At 47.7% G+C, this 18,745-nt stretch overlaps 1 protein-coding gene across 2 annotated transcripts in view; it reads left to right on the forward strand.

Annotated features, from left to right (window-relative positions):
• The window catches only part of WDR37 (WD repeat domain 37), a 142,545-nt gene that overhangs the window by 34,175 nt on the left and 89,625 nt on the right, over positions 1–18,745 (forward strand). For both annotated transcript variants that reach the window (XM_066585147.1, XM_066585146.1), the window contains one exon: positions 11,735–11,911. In XM_066585147.1, the coding sequence (XP_066441244.1) occupies positions 11,774–11,911 (138 nt within the window). In that variant the 5' untranslated portion in view covers positions 11,735–11,773. The remainder of the gene's footprint in view (positions 1–11,734; positions 11,912–18,745) is intronic.

Here is an 18,745-nt window from a genome sequence, read left to right on the forward strand (position 1 = left end):
TACCTCCGGGAGCCAGCAGCATGGAGCTGTCATGTCCAGAACCTGCAGGGCTTTAATCCCCACAGGGAGCATGTTTTTACGTCCCCGGGGATTAAAGCCCAGCAAGCCAGGACGTAAAAAGATAATGAGGTGGTCACTAAGGGGTTAATGGCTGCTCAGCTTCCTAAAGTTGGTTCGAACTAGTGATGAGCACACTTTTCAAAAAAAACTTTGGTTTGGCCAGTTTGCCGAATTTTGGCAAAGTTTGGTTCAGTCTTAATTCATTATCCTGAACTTCACCAATGCCCCTAAAACTGGTGTATAAAGTAGTCTGTCATAAAAGCCTTGTATGCCACTCTTAGACCAGCTAGGAGTGGCTTTAAGACAAAGTTAATATAGAAGGGAGAAGATTCTTTACCCATCTTTTTCCTTCTTCCTTTACCTTCTTTTTTTTTTAACATGTTCAGCCGAGGTGAACAGCCAGAAGTTTGGGTTCTTGCTGAACTGAACTTTGAGCAAAGTTCCATCTGAAACGGGGTTCTGCTATTTCGGTTCGCTGAACTCTAGTCGTAACAGTAACTACTAAATGGAAAATTCAAGCCCTGGAGGGTTCTTTTCCTTTCTGGGGTTGCCCCTTCCTCATGCCTTAAAATAACCAATGGGGGTATACTCTCCTCTCCCCGCTCCCACTGTGTGCCATGACAGCGCTCTGTCCCCCGCTCCGGTCTCTGACAGCTGCAGTCCTGCTCGGTTTACGGCATGTCACAGGGGCTGTGGCCAATTACCAAACTCAATGATCAATCAGTCCTGGGTGGGACTATAGCTGTCAACAGAGACCGGAACGAGGGACCGCGCACCGTCACGGGACACAGCGGGAGCTGGGGGATCACCAGTTAGTGTTTTGATCCACGGGAAGAGTTTTTTTTTTTAGAGTTTTTATGACTCTGACAATCCCTTCAAAGTAAAATAGCAGGAACTATTCTGTGCAGCTTTTCTGAAAGCGGAGGAGGCTTGAGAGGCGTTTGCATGCTTTACTTTACAAAAGTGGAATCGAGCCCTTGAACTGAATTTACACAGTGAGCACTTTGGCGCGGTTCCCTCTCCAGGCGCGCCGGGTCCTGTTCCTGAGAGGTCACTTTGACTCGCGCCTTCTGGAGTCTTACTTTTTCCTGTATATGGGAACCTTTCCTTCCTAGTGGCCAAACAGAATCTTTCTGCATCTAGAGGCCAGTATCGTTTAGTACATACGGGGCCAATGGTAGCCTGGCTCTCCGAGTGACTCGGGCTAGTTATACCTGCACATCAGAGACGTCCTACGTGCCAGGGTCTCTGCCAACCCCACCTGCGGTACTTCTCACCCTATTGTTAGTAGGACCGAGGTCCTTTCATCATTCCTAGAAGCATTAGGGCACACCCACACAGGTGTATTTTTTGGCCAGTGTGCTGTCCGCGTATTCTGTAATGGCCTATGTGACTGCTCAGACGAGCAATTTACACACGGACTGATAGTCCTACAAAAAAAAATGGCCGCATGTCCTATTCTCAACCATTTACTCGCGCTAGAATAGCACGTGCATTGTGCAGGGTCCGCGGGGATTGGTCACAGATGGTGTGCACCCCAGTTTTTCGGGCGCAGCATGCATACGGTTCTATGAATTCAGCTTTGGGAGCTATTCATATCCGATGAAGAGGTGAGCATCAGCTGGATGATTATTTTTCACTGCGCCCGTTGACCTCTAGATTAAATAACTCGGACAACCCCTTTCAAAAATGTTTAACGATGAAAATTTTTCCAAGGAAATGCCATTGATGATGTATCCTCGGGATCGGTCCTCAATAGTTGACCAGACAGAATCTGTCACCCAGGACTTTGACAGATCAGCTGATCACTGCTGCTACCCACTGCTCCAGCCGTTGTGCAGTGGCAGGATCGGTGACAGGTGCTGCCCGCTACATGGGTGAGAAAAGCAGCTTCCGCTTCGACCACCCTATACATTGTGAGCCGACATCGGGCATCTGATCAGCTGATCGCCCAGGGTCCCGAGTGGTAGACCCCAGTGATCAGCTATTGATGACCTAACCTGAGGATACATCCTTCATAGGATCTCCTTGGAAACCCCCCTTTAAGCTTATGAAGTGTTCCGATTCCTATTGACTATGATATAATAAGTATACGTTGACCGTATGTTACATAAATGTCGTATGCTGTGCATTTCTATCCCACAGATAAGTAGTAAGTACTTGGAACAATTGTAGATCACTTATAGAGCATGGATTTGTCACAACACACGTGAACTTTTTTTTTTTTAAGTATTAAAAGTATATTTTTGGCTAAAATGTGTTCAGCCTCTGAGAAAATCTTTTTGTCTCATTGGACGACTGACCGGTGACAGTACTTCAGAGAACGGGTCTCCCTGACTCCGGTGTCCTCCGTCAGGATGTTCCCACGACTAGAAGCTTGTAGCCCGCTGACTACAGAAGGCGCTGGATGCTTATGAGCCATTCTGTGGCTAGAACTTGTGCGCCGTCCGCTTCGCAGCTGCTGTTTGTCCTCGATGGTCCCTCTTCACGCTAACCTCACACATCACCGACCCGCCATCTTTAGCGGGGACGAAATGCGTGAAACTAGCTTGTTGCACAGTGATGTGTTCTGCTGGACGTCCTCGAGCTCATCCGTACGAGCCGCTATACCAACACGGGCAGATGTTCTGCATTAAACGAGCAAGGGGATATAGCGGGCTGATCGCAGGTCCTTCATCTCCATTTACATGGAGCGATCATTGGCGCTGTACGTGTACCGAATGCTTGTTAATAACACCCGCTGTTGGCAGCACATCCCTGGTCAGACTGGTCGATGTACTGCCCATGAGAGATTTTACATTTTCTGTGCAAGGATCCGATCCATGAGGGGAGCTGAAACTTTAACTATTTTTTAAACTTTCTATTTACTTTAATGCGATCACCGTTATCTATTGATTAACGGCGATCGTATGACATGGGTTCGCTCCCCGCGGCCCCCCATGAGAGCTCCAGGTTGTCGGCTACCCCTGACAGCAGGAAGCTGTTATGCCCACAGCCCACGGGGCTTTAATCCCCAGAGCAAGCACGATTATATGGCCCTGGGTATTAAAGCCCACTTAGGCAGCACGTAAAATAGACTGAGGTGGTCACTTAGGGGTTAAGGCTGCCTGTCCATGGGCGATTTCCCCCCCACCCCCCCCCCCCCACCCCCACCCCGTGGGGGAAATGCAGTGAACTCTTTCCATAGGCTACTATGGAAAGTGCAGCCACGGCGTCCACGAGCGGAGAATCATAGCGATTCTCCGTTTGCGGGATTTAAATCGCAGAATGCTGCGTGGTGAGACTATCGCTCTGTCAGATAGACGTCAGCTGTCCCCGGCGGCGGCGGCTTCCGCGGCGGAGATCTGCCACAGAATATTGCTAAGCTCGTGAACAGGAGCCCTAAAGGGTTAACAGCTTTGAGCCGCGCGGCTAATCGAAGCTGTTGCCCTCGGGTATCGGCTGTAAGAAATGACTGGCGCCCGCTTTGTATGGAGGCCTTCATAGAAGACGTAAAAACACGATAGACCGGTCACTAGGGGGTTAAAAGCCGCTGTGCATTCTGATGCGCAGGATAAAATGCCGGGTCATGGCTGAAGCCCGCCAGACTCCATTATGGTCCGTGGGGTCTGTCCGGCCCCGTCTGGTTTAGTTCACATGTAGAGTCCCTCATTATCATGGTGCTCAGAGCCGTGTAGAGCGGCGGGGGGTAATAGAGGATCAAGTCAGACCCTGCAGGGGGGCTGCAAGCCGATTAGTGCAACGTGTCAGCGGGGCCAGAACCTGCCGGAAACGCACTGAATTCTGGCTGTCGGGTGGGAAAGGCTAATTTCCTCGTTACGAGGGCAGTGATGCGTCCTAACCGGGCAGATGGCAAATATTTCACAATATAGTTAATTGGCGAATAATTGGATTTATTAGAAAATGTTCCTTGAGCGTTTATTGTATTACATCGGCGGTGGCTGTCATCCTGCTGGGTGGGGGTGGATGGATCTGATGACGGTGGGTCATACAGGGTGGGCCACGGAAAAGTATAGCAGCACCACACTACTCTTATGAATCATGTGACCTGCTGGAGCGCTCAGGATCCCGCTGATGCAATCATGAACAGCCTGTGGAGGGAGGATCTCTTCCATCCCCTCCTGCCCAGTACAGACCAGCCGGATCACCCCATAAATGTTAACAGAGAGCTGCTTCATACTTACCTGACAGGTAGATCCTTGTAGCTTCTGCATCCATTCCTATGCTGCACAACAGTCCGTCCAGGATAAGCTGCATAAGGGCTCCTTCACACCGGCGTGAAAATCAGGCTATTTTTTTCACAATTCGAGAGTGAGTGACGCACGATTATGGAACCAATGACTTTCAATGGCTTCATTCTCACTTGTGATGTTTTCACTCCTGCGATGCTGCGTGAAAAAAAATGGCAGCATGCCCATTCTTTTTGCTATATCGACCATGGTCTCCAGCAGCGCCGGCCCAATTGAGGGCAATGGGAGAGCATTGCGATCCCCTGCCGCTGCTGTGGCAGCTGCATCAGGGGATTCCTTCAGCCCCGCAGAGATGTGATGCTGTCACATCCAAGGGTTTCCAGATGTTTTCCGTGGGGCCAGCATCAGCCGCCTGCCGCCGCGGGGATGTAGTGAAGGCTGTTTCCATGGGAACACTCCTCGCATCCAGGGGTTTTCAGGATTACGAGCGATATCAGGCCGTAAATCACATCTAGTATCGCCCTCGCCAGTGTGCAGGAGTCCTAAGGCCTCATGTCCACGGGGAAAATCAGGCCCGTCGCGGATTCTTCATGCAGAATCCCGCAGCGGGTCCCTCCTTTTGTCGTGGACATAAGGCCTATAAAGAAGAATTACTTACCTGTCCGGACGCTGCAGATCTGCCCTCCATCGCGGCCGGTTCTTCTTTCTTCGGCCTGGCAGATGTGCTTGGCACGCCAGCATTTTTTTTTAAAAACTCCTGCTCTCCTGTGCCGAAGAGCAGAAATTCAGGTGCGGGTGCGCCGCGGATCCGGATGGCTTCCATAGGCCTCAATCGGAGCCTGCAGGAGCCGTCCCCGCGGGAGACCCGCACTAAAATGCAGCATACTCCGGGTGTTTTCCCGCACACATAATCCGCGTCACAAGGGAAAATAACATCTGCAGGTATTTAATTACCTGCGGGTGTCCAATGCATCCATATGGGGCGCGGATCACGCATGCGGCTGACCCACTGCGGATCTGTCCCCTTGGACATAAGGCCTAAGAGTTTCTGCACTGGGTGCGGCCACCTTAATGCTCCGCTTACAACCCTGCTTTCGAATGGAACACAGCCAGCACAATCTGAGTATGCTCCATAGCACATGCTCCAGTAATGATGAACAGTTAGAGAACATGCTCAAGAGATGCTCCCGAAATTGATGAACGACCAGAGCATGGGTCCTGCACTCCGAGCATGCTCAAAATGTAAAAATGAATATGCCTATAAGAGTGTGGTGCCAGGAAAACTTACCATGGCCCGCCCTGTATATCATTCAGTACATATATGGCAGAGGGCCACATGGCGGCCGCTATACTTGACTTACAATTGCTGTCAGGAGATCGGCTGCCCATACTTTACCTTGGATGCGCTGCACGCGGCTATTAATCAGTATTAGTGCTGGGTCCCTTGCCAGCGCTGGGCTGGTGTGTTGGCAGCTATGTGTGTTGTGCCAAGTCCCGGCCTCTGTGCGCTCGCTCATGTTTATTTAACAATGATGGAATCAATACAATTCTTCTGATTCCCTTCATCGCCCCAACCGCTTCTGGAGAAACAAACAAACCCGTCTCCGGTGAGCGCTCGGTTTCTTTTTCTGGTCCTTTTTAGCACATATTAAGCTTTCATCTTAAAGGGACTGTATCGCCCATGTAGGTTTTGTTAAACCAGGTAGCGATATATGATGGTAGATTTTGTGTTCTAGTGTCCATACATTACTCTGGGGGTCTGAGCTGCAGGTAACTGCATTTAGAGCCCTGCTTTACGGCAGCCTCATGGCCATAGACATAACAGACAGGAGAGGACTCATTGACTTCTATAGGAGAGTGTTGTGGGCATGCTCTGTGTGGGGAGGGGGAGGAGGTGGGCTTTGTCCATCACCCGTTCAGCGCTCTTGCCAATGCTGGCTCTTTATACTGCCAAGACTTGCACAACACATAAAGGTGAGCGCCTTTCTTCAATCACCTTACCCCATGCAGCGCTGTTCTTCCTTCGCAGGATTTGAGGATTCTTCTAAAACCTAGTTATGAAAATTTAAAAAAAAAATCACCAAAATGTTTATTGTAGAAAAAAATGTGATTTCTATAATAGGTTTATTCCTAATGACATTCCTTGGAAAAACTCTCTGAAGGGGATATATGTCACCAATAGCTGATGAGAGGTGTGGAGCTGTCAGAGCGCCACCTGCAGTGCGGTGGCCGGGTTAGCAGGGTTCTAATCACCGGCCTCTAGCGCCCCATGTGGCGGTTCCCGGTCTGTTCGCTGTCAGTACTTTGTTACCATCTGAATATTCGCAGCACGTGAACCCATGAAAGTAAATGGATGTATTAATACAGATCAATGTGCGTAAAAAGACAAATCGCAATTCCTATTTTTTTTGATCCGTATTTAGAGACCAAAATTGGCCTTGACGTTCTATGGAGTGTAAAGAAACGCAGCGAACACGGATGTTACATGCATGTGCATTGCGTTTTTACGCATGTCGCCAGGAGACGGTGCAAACAAAAACAATAAAGGTCGTCTGAAAAACAAATGACACATAAACGTAGAAAGAGAGAGAGAGACCTGCGCGACAAAAAATAATGCAGCCTGTATGACGGCCGGGCGGACACGAGCGGGGTGGATTCTGCATGCAGGTATTCGCAGCAGAAGACCTAGGAATGGTTGCGGAAACACATTGCTTGTGGTGGCGTGTGCGTGCGGATGTACAGATACGGGCAGCAAGCGGTGAATGACGTCAGAAAGCAGCCCGATGTCAGGCGCCGCTCTCTCTCCATCCATACACCATGTTTATCGCGTACGCACTGCGGATCGAACGCATCCGTTGAGATCAATGGAGCCGGTACGCATGAAATCCGCGGTAAAACCAAGCATGCTGCGATTTTTCTTTCGCTCGTGGAATATCTGATTCCTACCCGCAAGTGTGAGCGAAAGCCCACGCCTTTCCATACTCGCGGTTCAACCCCCCCCCCCCCCCCCGTATACACACAGTGAAATACATTCGCATTTTGAAGACTCGACGTATAGCAACCAATCACAGCGCAGCTTTCACTTTACCGCAGCTGAACTCCTGTGTGTGTTGCCCATAGCAACTAGAGCTCAGCTGCAGTAAAGTGAGAGCTGCACTGTGATTGGTTGTTGTGTGACAATTGTTTTTCCTTCTGACTCTCTGGTAACCCCCCAGTTGGGTTATGAATGGCGTGTGGTTGTTGGCGTGCGGTCCGCCCGCAGCCTTCATTGTGGAGCAGGGAATGTTCTAGCGCCGGACTGAACACAGCGGCTCGTTCTAAAGCCTTCCAGCCCGCTGCTGACAGTATGTGACTAGTCATACCCAGCCGGCTCGTACCGCCGCTCTCCATGAGGCACACTGGGGGCTCTCGGGGCGGACGAGTCAGGTAAGACCAAATATCTGTTCTTCATCGTAAAAGTAGTGTTTACTGTGCGGGTTGTGTTTCCTGCTACGTGCGGGGATTACAGGGCTCTGTGGTCAGCGGGTATCATGATATATAGTCCTATTGTGACAACTGTGACGGGGCGCCAAGAGCCTTCAGGGCTTCTTTATGCGAGCGTTTTAGCGCGCACAATGTATAGCGAATAGATCCCATTGTTTTCACGTTCGCAGCGCGCTCTATTTTATTGCGCACCGTAGGAGTCTGCGGCCGGTCTCGCACAAACTGATTTAAATTGCGGATTCCATGATCACCATCTGCGAGGAAGATCTGCGGTAAAGCATGGCAATCGAAAGGCATGTTTTTTCGTGTTTTCATTCGCAGGTACGAGCGCAAAATGAGGTTTCCCATTGAAAACCCTTGCTGATCCTCCGGCGTTCAGGATCGCTACTTCCCTCGCATCCGTGGGGACATCGCGCTTGCCTGTATAAATTAGCCTAAGGGGGATGTGCAAGTGCGCACCCGACGCCCACGCGATTTTGCCGGGAAATCGACACACTGCAGTAATTAAGGGACCTTTTTAAGGCTGCTTAGCCTTCGTAATCCTGGGGCGTGTGTCCTGTGCCGATATAAATGGTCCCCAACGGCGCAAAAGTACAGTAAAATGCGCAGATCCGCACGCAATAGTCTGTCCACTGAAAAAAAAAAAAAGTTGCATTATCACGTGTGCTTTGGCGCTTGCGCCTGTGTGAAGAAGCCCTCCGGGTAGCTGTACTGCTATTGGGACGTACAGCGTATAATACTCAGCAGGCGCCACATCTGCACTCCCAACACCCCTTCCGAGGCGGTGCCCGGCCAGAATGCATTAATATTGCGGACTTGCTGTGCGCCGCCAATCGCCATGCACTAATACGCGCCAAGATAGAACATGCTGCGATCTTTCTTGCTCGCCTAGTTCCCTCAACATAGAAGCCTATGCCAGATCGGTACAGTGTATTACATGCGCAAAACCCGAGCGCACTACTGTCGCCGCGTATATATGTGCAGATTCTAAATCCGTAGCGTCTATTTACGCTCCGCAGTCCAACCCCTTGTGTTAAATCCCGCAGCAGATCCGCTATTACAAATATAGCCAAATCCATCTAATTTGGCCACTGCGGGTTTACAGCGTAATTATTGTTGGTTTCCGGTTGCTGGAGGCCTGCAGCGATTGCGCTGTATGTGAAGACGGCCTTAAAGGGGTTTACCGAGACTTGAAGGCATTGAGATTTTTTTTTTCTTCTTCTTTTTGGCCAAACGTAATAAAAAAAAAATCCTGTGCCAACCTCTCCTGGCTCCGCCAACCGGTACCGCCGCTCCGTACTTTGCATCGGGTCTTTGATCGCAGACTGCAGTCAGCCGGAGTACTGGATGTCACACAATGCTGCTGCAGCCAGTCAGACCGCAGCGGGAAATGTGGATTTTAGTGAAAATACGCCCCAATATTTGTGGCAAAACCACGTTGATTTTGATGGGGATTTCACTCCCCTGTATGGAGTCCGCGGCAAATCAGCTCAAAACTCCTCATTTGGTGCTTATTGGCTGCGGATATTCTGCTGTAGAAATCCGCAGCTAATCCACAAGTGTGAACAGACGGGCAACAGCAGCAGCGCTCACTGCGGCGGACTTGGGAAGAACGGCATATAAAACTCCAGTAAAATCATCCGCTTGCCATGGAGCCTGACCGCTGGTGATGCCTTGTTAAAGGGGTTGTCGGGGATTGTACACTCCCTTTTAATTTGCTTTATTAGTGCATCCATATTTGCAGTTTGTGTGAAACCCATACATTTTACGTTACACAACTGTTGCTTCTGGTCTGACGCGAATGACCCTCATGAGAACTGTCTGTGCCGCAGTAGTGGTAAGCCGGGGAGTCTACATATGGCAGCTCGCCCCCCTGCTGCTCTGTCTCGGAGGCAGGTAAGGTGACCACTTCTGTCTCGTGCGCCCAGATCACCGCGCCGATTGGCTAATAGTTGTTTCCGTCTCTGCTGCGGCTCTAGTAATCTGAATGTAATCTGAATCTCATCTAGCTAATCCTCGTTACATCACAGCGACCCGCGGCCGGGGGCTTTCTGCTCATTAAGCCGTCTAGCTGGTTACGGAGATGATCTTTGCTTATCCGTGTGAAGAAAAAAAAATAACCTACTGTGAGCGACTTGGTGGCCAAAATATTTAGGGCTAATGGCCGCAGCCGGATTTATGCCGCGTTCCCCGCGGTGGAATAACGCAGCTGTTGGGTTCTATTGAACCGAATGGCTCAGTCCTCACAGGGAAAAAATCGCAGCATGTTCTATTTTACCTCGTTTTTCGCGGCGGGAGGTCTTAATATAGTATTAATGAAGACCACGGAAAAACGCAGGATTCCCATGGCGTAAAACTGCAGGCATATCCCGCTGCGTCCGTGGGCAAGAGGCCTTATTGTCTAGGATTGGAGACACTTGGATAATGTCGACACGATGCAGAATTTTCTCTGCAACGCAAAATATGCATCAAAATCCGCGGCAGATTTTCCCCTTCATTTGCGGAGGTGAAGTCCGCACTACAAATCCGCGGCGGCTAACTTTCGCACTTATTTTGGGTGGAACAACTATTTTGAAAATGTCATTCATGTCTGTTGCCGGTAAACGTGAACACGGCGTCGGGGTGTAGTCACATGACCGATTCTGCCATGGAATTTTATGCGCTAAATCCGCCTGTAAAACTGCGGTAGAAATCTGCAACTCTTCTGCTGCGGTTTTTACCAAAGGCGGATCCAACGCACCGATGCGGAAAATTCATGCGCAGAATTACTAACTTGTTTCTGTACGGAAGCGCGTGAAGACGTGACTTGTCGCTGACTACTTCATGCGGATCCACACGGAATCGCTCCAGATATTCTGCAGGCAGCTTTGGACCATTTGCAGGGCTGAATCCACGTGTGGCTCAGCGGCAGAATAGCCATGGATTTTTGCCGTGGTTTTTCAGCACAATTCCTTCGTTAAAATGTAACCCTTTCCAATTTAATTTGTATCCTGGTTTTATTCTCTTTCTGCCAATATACAACAGCGCTATCTGCTGGCTAAAGTCAGTAATGCATGAGGTGACACGTTGGATAGGCTCTGACAGCAGAGAGGCTGGCAATATACAGTAAGAGAACCCTGACGGACATCTTCCAACATCAGAGCTGTACAGCCTTAAATCGTAATGTCTTCAGAGGTCAGACAGTGGATTGGAAAGGGTTAATGGCAGAACCTGCAAATTTTTTGTTGAAATTCGTTGCATGGAAAATCCACATTATTTACGGTAGCGGCGATTTGTAGATGTGATTTTAAAAAGTTAAAATTCTGATAACGTAAACAGAGAAATTTGTCTCTAAAAGGGGGTCTTTTGATAAGTCAGGGGGGCTGGCTGGGTAACTTTTTTGTGTCGATGTCCCTGCGTTTCTATTGATGATACCGCTTTCCATCTGCATGGACTCCTTTTTAGATCCTGATGCTGTGAATGTGTCAAGTGGGCGGTCTGCATCGGTCACGGTCAACCTTGATTGGCAGTGATTGGGTGGGTCCGCCCACTTGACACATTAACAGTTCTGGGAGCCGGTTGTAAGAAGAGTCCGTATTGGTGGGCAGACGTGAATATCAAGAAAAGGACGGGCGGGGGGATAACGGGAAGATGAGCTGCGCCGCCAGCCCCGCTGACATGACAGCTCTACTTTATGCTTACGAAGGTTAATGTGCAGCGACTGCCAGGCCGCCGACGTGGGGGAGTCTATCATTTGGTCATTTAAATATTGTCAGCACTTTGAGCTGTCAGCACCGTCCTGCCATTCGCTGTAGATCTGAAGGACGGGGTCACCTTAGTTCCCCCTTGCCTGTGATGCCTTTGACGAGGGGGAATCGTCAGATGTGCGCACACTCATCCCGCATTCCGTTATGCCCGTTTGTAAACCTAATGTTTTTACTCTGATTAATTAATTTGTTGTTTTTATTGGTTTTTTTTTTGCTACATAAATTGTGTTAATAAAAACCTCTTCTTTTCCCCAGTTTTCTTCCGTCCTGCTGGGAACCACAAGGTGAGGAGGGATGCCCACTGAAAGCGGAAGCTGGGCAGCCGCGCGGCAGACTAAGCCGAAGCGCAAGTCCAACAGTCTAACGTTAAAGCGGACAAACAGCTCTGAGCAGGAGCGCCCCAGTCTGCATCGGGACATGCTGGAGGGACAGGTGAGCTCTTGTGCCGGGGGTGTATGACGGAAGCCAACTGGGGGGTGAAGGAATGGTCTGCTCTGTCCTGGGAATTTAAGAATCCTGTTATGTTTCCATCTTCGTATCCAAACAGTAGAGACAAGTAAGGAGCGCACATCCACATGTCATACACTGACCTGCCGGACGTATCTGGACACCTGACCTAGAAGCAAAGTAGTAGTTACTTCCATATGTTAATACTTAGCGGGGCTCCTTTGGCCCTAATGGAGGTAGGATACGTTTCACGAACGTCTGATACATTTTTGTAACTGCAGGGTGCCGCTCTCATTGATTGTAATGTAAGCTGCGCCTTCAATCACAAGGGCCGGCCGCTATACGGGAGCCAAGGGCTTCCTCTGTATAATGCAGTCACTTCCATGCAAAGCAGCCGATTTACTGATCAGGCAACATCTTGATAAGATTTCTGCTTTCACTATTCCATGCTATTGATCCCATGAAGCATCAGCACAGCATTATATGAGCAGCTAGAGACTGTACCATCTCTGCTAGTTGGGAGGACACTGCCATTATGTTCTGTATTCACCTAAATAAGCTACACACCTTAAGTAGACAGACAGGTGGATGAGTCATCTCCTCTATTACAACTGTTTGACAGGAGCTGTCAAACAGCTGTAATAGATAATTATCATTGTAATATAATTATCGGTAGCTGTTAAGGTCGTGCTTCTGGGACCTGTGGTTCTACAGGCTTCCATGTGCACACCTTCATAGGTAGGGGTTAATTGAGGTGACTGGGTGTGGTATTCTGCAGCAGCCATTCCCCCCCCCCTCCCCTGTCTGCAGCAGATAAATACCAGCAAACTCTTAGGAGAGATTGCTGGTCATTTTAGTGCTTTATATATCCGTGTTAATCCCACTGAGCTGGTGTTGGCATGCTTGTCTGTAGTGTCCCTCTCTCCTTCCCTGAAGACTGTCTGGACACCTGCTGTCCCTCCCCTCCCTGCATTGTGTAGTTTGTGGTACGGTGACCACACAGGTGCAGGTAGTCCGCAGGTTTCTCCCTATCCCTGGGCAGGGGTGGCCCCCAGATGTCTGATGTCTTATGTGTGTGTCAGATGGGTGATGCATGACACTGCTCCTTATGTCAACACAGTGACACTCTATTCCCCTGGTTTGAGGACACTTGGACCAGCTATGGTTTACCATCTTTATACAAGTGAGCTCTGGGTGGGGTTCCCGTTATATGTTGTATGCCAACCTGTTGTATGTTGGTGTGAACAATGACATATTCTGTATGTCTGTGCTGGGGGGTAGACATGAGGTGTGAACTGTCCTGTTCTATGTGGTATGTGTTACACTGTATGTTGGTGTGAACGGCGACACATGTTCGGTCTGTGTGGGGTGCTAGACATGTGCTTTATCTGCAGTCCTACTCTGTGTTCAGTTTGTGTGAACAGTGTTGTGTCCTAAGCGTGTCTAGTGCATCTCTCCAGGTGGGGCCGACCTTATCAGGGCGATGACCCCACCTTTTAAGCAGGGGTTCCCCACTTTCCCTGGTTAGTAAGGGAACAGGGTCCTTCTGTCATTGCCTGGAGAGGTGCAATTAGTCTTGCAAATACCATATAAGTGTGTTTGCGGTTTTAAAAGGACACAATGCTGCATCCGCACAGAGGCGTGACGCTTTAGTATACCCCGTGGATGTAACATCTGCATTCTCCTCTAAGCATTTTCTATGGTAGGGTCTATTTCATGGATATTATAGTGACTGAAAAACTGACTACTTTGAGAACACATAACCCCAAGTACATCTGAGCTGATCAGACTTGAGATCACATGACGGCCTGAGGTAAGAGGCCAGGAGCCTCAAATAGAAAGGAATAACTAATCAAGAGGACACTAGTAGACTTGTGTACCGGGGGCTCCTTACATAATGGCTGGAAAACACTTCACTGGAGTAGCCCTTTAAAGTAGGTGTGTATATATGTATGAATAGAATATATATATTTTCCTTTTTTCTAACTAAGACCGGCTTCACACGAACGGATTCCTATTGTGGAATCTGCGATTGGATCCGCAGCAAATCGCATGCTTTGAAAGGCTTGTGCTTTCGGTTGCTCGCTCACACTCGCGGATATGAATTGCGCATTTTGTGAGTGGAGGGAAAATTGCAGTAGGCTCGATTTTTGCTGCGGATGGCCTCCATTGAAGTAAATGGAGGCCCTCAGACCCGCAGCCCATACGAAATTAACATTGCATATAGCCCGCAGGTACCCGTGTCATCGCTAAGAAAGTTTGTACTGCACATGGCGACAGCGAGCCGCTGCGGTTATATGTAATATATCAAACTGGAGTGCAGGAGTTATAACAATCTATATATTTATTACATATAGAAAAGTTATACATCCAAAAAGAAAAAAACACAAAAATACACACAAGTATAAAAACACATTAAATAAAAAAAAAAATCCCCACCTAATGATAGGAATCCCCGAGAGCAGAATACAAATGGAGGTATATCACTAGAGATGTCATGGGCGATGGCCATCAGTGTATCTCCAGTACAAGGAGGAAAAGGCAAAGTGCAGGTCACAGACAATGCAGAGAGTTCTAAATGCCCATTGGCTGATTGGAAATGCGCGTCAGGGGTCTAGTCCCTATATTGTAGTGGAACTCTGGGGAGCTCTACACTATTTTTATTTTTTTATTTTTCAGTTTTTTTGTGTTTTTTTTTTTTTTTTCCCCTCCCCTTTTAAAAAAAAAAAAAATCGTAACTCCTTTCTTTATCCACGGACGTCGCTGCACGAGAGCTTGTTTTTTGCGGGACGAGTTGTATTTTTCAATGGTTCTATTTAGTGTACCGTATGTTATGAGAAACGTTTAAGAAAGTAGAGTAAAATGGAAAAAAAAAAGAGATTCTGCTATCTTTGGGTGTGTTTTGTTTCTACGGCTTTCAAACTGCACCAAAAATGACCTAATAACTTTTATGGGTCAGTACGATTACTAAGATATCAAATATAGTTTTTTTTTTCCCCCTCTGTGCTATTCCCCCCCCCCCCCCCCCCAAAATACAGCCCACTCATTTTGCGGGACAATCTGCAGTTTGCGTTGGTTGCATTTTTTTCTTGGAGACAGGGTGACCAAAAAAGTGCGATTCTGGAGTTTAAAATTTTTTTCCCCCCGCTGATTGTCACCCTGTGGGGTAAATAATGTTACTTTGATAGATCAGACTTTTATGTATGCAGCGATACCAAATATGCACTTTTGTTTTATTATTTAGATTCTTATTAATATGGCAAAAGGTGTTGTTCGATCGGAGCGGTTGCCGCCGGGTGTCGGCTGTAAGAAACAGTCGGCGCCCGCGTTGTATGGAGGGAGCTCACCGCTCGATCTCCCTTCATAATACCCCGACGTTACAGGATGTTAATGTACGCCCTGCAGCGTTAAGGGGTTAATGGGTATTTAAAACTCTCTGCATTGTCTATGAGCCGCACTTTGCCTTTTCCTACTGGATGGAAGTTATACTGGAGATACACCCATCTCCCATATCGCCCATGATATGTCTAGTGATATACCTCTGTTTGTGTTCTGCTCTCAGGGACTCCTATCATTAGGTGGGGGTTTTTTGTTTTTATACTTGTGTGTATTTCTGTGTTTTTTTTCTTATTGGATGTATGACTTTTCTATATTTAATCTATATATATAAAATTGAATGTATGTCTGTCTGCGTGCGTGCGTGCGTGCGTGTTTGTCCTTTATGCGCTACTACACCATTCATCCGATCGCCATGAAATTTTGGGAAGTTGTTGAGTACACTCCTGGGAAGATTATAGGCATAGTACATTTATGCTACGATAAATGGCGCGCATGCGTGCGTCGTCGACAGTTACGACCCCCCCCACGTAGATCGTTCGATTTCCATCATTGCCACTAATTCTCTCACTTCCCGATGTTGTAGAAACATGAAATTTGGCAGGAGCATCGATTATGTCATAAATAGGAAAAGCTAATGGGTCCCAACTCGATAATTCAATTCTATGAGCAAAAGAATTAGCGTCCAAATTTTACGTACGGAATCTAATTTTCTCGCTTCCCAATGTCATAGAAACTTGAAATTTGGCACGAGCATTGATTATGTCATAAATAGGAAAAGTTAATAGGTCCCAACTCGATTATTCAATTCTAAGCGCCAAAGAATTAGCGGCCAAATTTTACGTACGGAATTTGCGTGCGTGTCTGTTTGTCCTTTATGCGCTACTACACCATTCATCCGATCGCCATGAAACTTTGGGAAGTTGTTGAGTACACTCCTGGGAAGATTATAGGCATGGTACAACTATCCTACGATAAATGGCGCGCGTGCGTCCACAGTTACGACCCCCCCCCACGTAGATTGTTCGATTTCCATCATTGCCACTAATTCTCTCACTTCCCGATGTTGTAGAAACATGAAATTTGGCAGGAGCATTGATTATGTCATAAATAGGAAAAGTTAATGGGTCCCAACTCGATTATTCAATTCTAAGCACCAAAGAATTAGCGTCCAAATTTTACGTACGGAATCTAATTCTCTCACTTCCCAATGTCATAGAAACTTGAAATTGTGTGTGGGCTACATTTGGAGAATCCGTGCTTCTCACATGGACAACTGTATGTGGCCAGCTCACGCGTCGGAAAACCTTCGGATTTATTCGTCTACGCACCAGACGGAAAACAAAAAAATATTGTGTATCCACAAGCGCTTGATTAAATACATAGAATTAAAACAACATAAGACACAATGTAAATTCAATGTTATAAGAACGAGTTTCCTTGATTTTCCTTTCTTCTGATGTTGCAGCAACGCGCGACGGGTAAGCTAGTAAATATATATATATTTTTATAAGGCCCAATGTCCGCGGGCGGGTTTGGTTTGTGGAATCCGCGCCGAAGATCCGCAGATCAAACCGCCCCTAGGGAAGCGTGGTTGTCTGCAAATTAAATCGCAGCATGCTCCATTTCAGTGCGGAGACCGCACGGACGTCTTCCGTTGAAATGGATGAGTTGCAGATTTCACGGGAAAGCAGGAGTTAAAAAAAAGTACTGCACATGCGCGGCGGCCTGCGCATCTGCAGACCAGCAAATAGAAGAGCCGGCCAGTATGCAGAAGACCCGGACAGGTAACACAGTGTCCTCGGCCGCGGGCAGGGTCGGATTCTGCGGCGTTTCGTTTGGTATATATTATAGGAGGGACGTATTGTTATATGAAATGGATATTATCTACCCCCGATATATGATTTTATAATGCCCTACGGCTTTTGTTAAGCTAGTTACACGCAATGCAGAAACCACAGGTATGCGGAGGCTGGAATCCACCGCGAGACCCGACCTGGTCGTGTGAAGCCAGGCTAAGCCAGAGCTGTAGACCTAAAAGAATCGAGCTCCTGGCTTATCTCCTTGATTGCCTCTTTTTTTGCCTCTATCTGATAAGCGCAATAATTAAATCAAGTCGGATGTCCCAGATGTGACCGTAATGATGAGAGGCTTGAACTTTCCGCTGTAACAGCTGTTCCTTCTCGCTAAACTCGCTGCTCTTTTTAATTCTCCTTCTGCAGTGCGAGTCGATCTTTTACAGTAAGTCTGCAATCACTTCTCCTTAACCTTCTTGGCTGGAGTCATTCATGGACATGGAATCTTTAGCCTCTTTTTTTTTTTTTTTTTTTTGGGACTGATCACTCAACCAGCAACGAAAGAATTGCGTTACGTAGGTCGGGGAGCATAGAAGTATTTGAAGAAAAAGCAGCTGTTTTAGTGGCTGCCTAGCTGAAGTTTCCCGTATATTTTACCTTTTTGTGTTAAAAACTTCTTCTGCAAGAAGATCATAATATATTTTTATTAAAATTAGTAACGCACAGCAACACCCTTTGCATTCCCCTCCTCTGCATTGCATAATAATATAACTCTTCAATTCGTCTTGATCTGAAACCTCTATGGGTGAAGCATGGTGCCAGTCATGGATGGTGCCAGTCACAGCTGAAATGGCAGAAGACCTCTGTACCTGGAGGAGAGTACCGAAACAGCTGAGGGGGCTGTGCTGCTGTTTCTGTAACTCCCATAGAAGTAAAGGGGAGTTAAGGAAACAGAGTAGCATGCATGGAGTGTTGAGTAGACCTCTTGGCTATTTCTGTACTTCTAGTCACCACATATAGACCGGGCAACGGATTCCACCTGTGAACCCTGTGTACCTGAATTTTCCTGTATTGCGGATGCCTGCAGCGGCTCACCGCCGGTCATGTGCACTCAGATTTTTCTGAGTGTTTCTATTTCCTGCGTCATCGCTAAGCGATGAAACTGGTACCTACTAGCTATGCGCTATGTTAATAATTACGTATGATCTGCGAGTCGGAAGTCCTCCATGGACTTTAATGGAGATTGCCTGCGCAGAGTCCTCAGCAAAATAGAGCATGGTCACGAAGCTGAATCTTAAAGTGGGTGGGACTGTATCTGACTTTAACGGCATATCTGGTTATTACACCATAATAAGTTGGAATACACTTACACCTCCATTGCTGACCTGATGTGTCCCCATTATAGCAGACTTACAAACCATGTGCTTGATGCTTGAATGTATGTTGGCAAGAAGTAGGTGACACCTTGCGAGGAATATAACTTAAAGGGCTTCTGTCATTAAGAAAAAAAAATTCTATACTTGCCTATTCCTCCCCAGGCAGTCTCCTTACCAGATCTTCACCTCCCCGATCTTGGCTCCACTAGTCACTCCGGTCAGCTCATCTCCAGCAGTCCGGATCCTCTTATTCCTGTGACGAAGCGTAGATTGCCAGCACTCTGCTTCCTGCAGGTCAGTGTGCGCTACTT

Source organism: Eleutherodactylus coqui, chromosome 12 (genome assembly GCF_035609145.1).
Source record: "Eleutherodactylus coqui strain aEleCoq1 chromosome 12, aEleCoq1.hap1, whole genome shotgun sequence".
NCBI classification, from domain to species: Eukaryota; Metazoa; Chordata; class Amphibia; order Anura; family Eleutherodactylidae; genus Eleutherodactylus; species Eleutherodactylus coqui.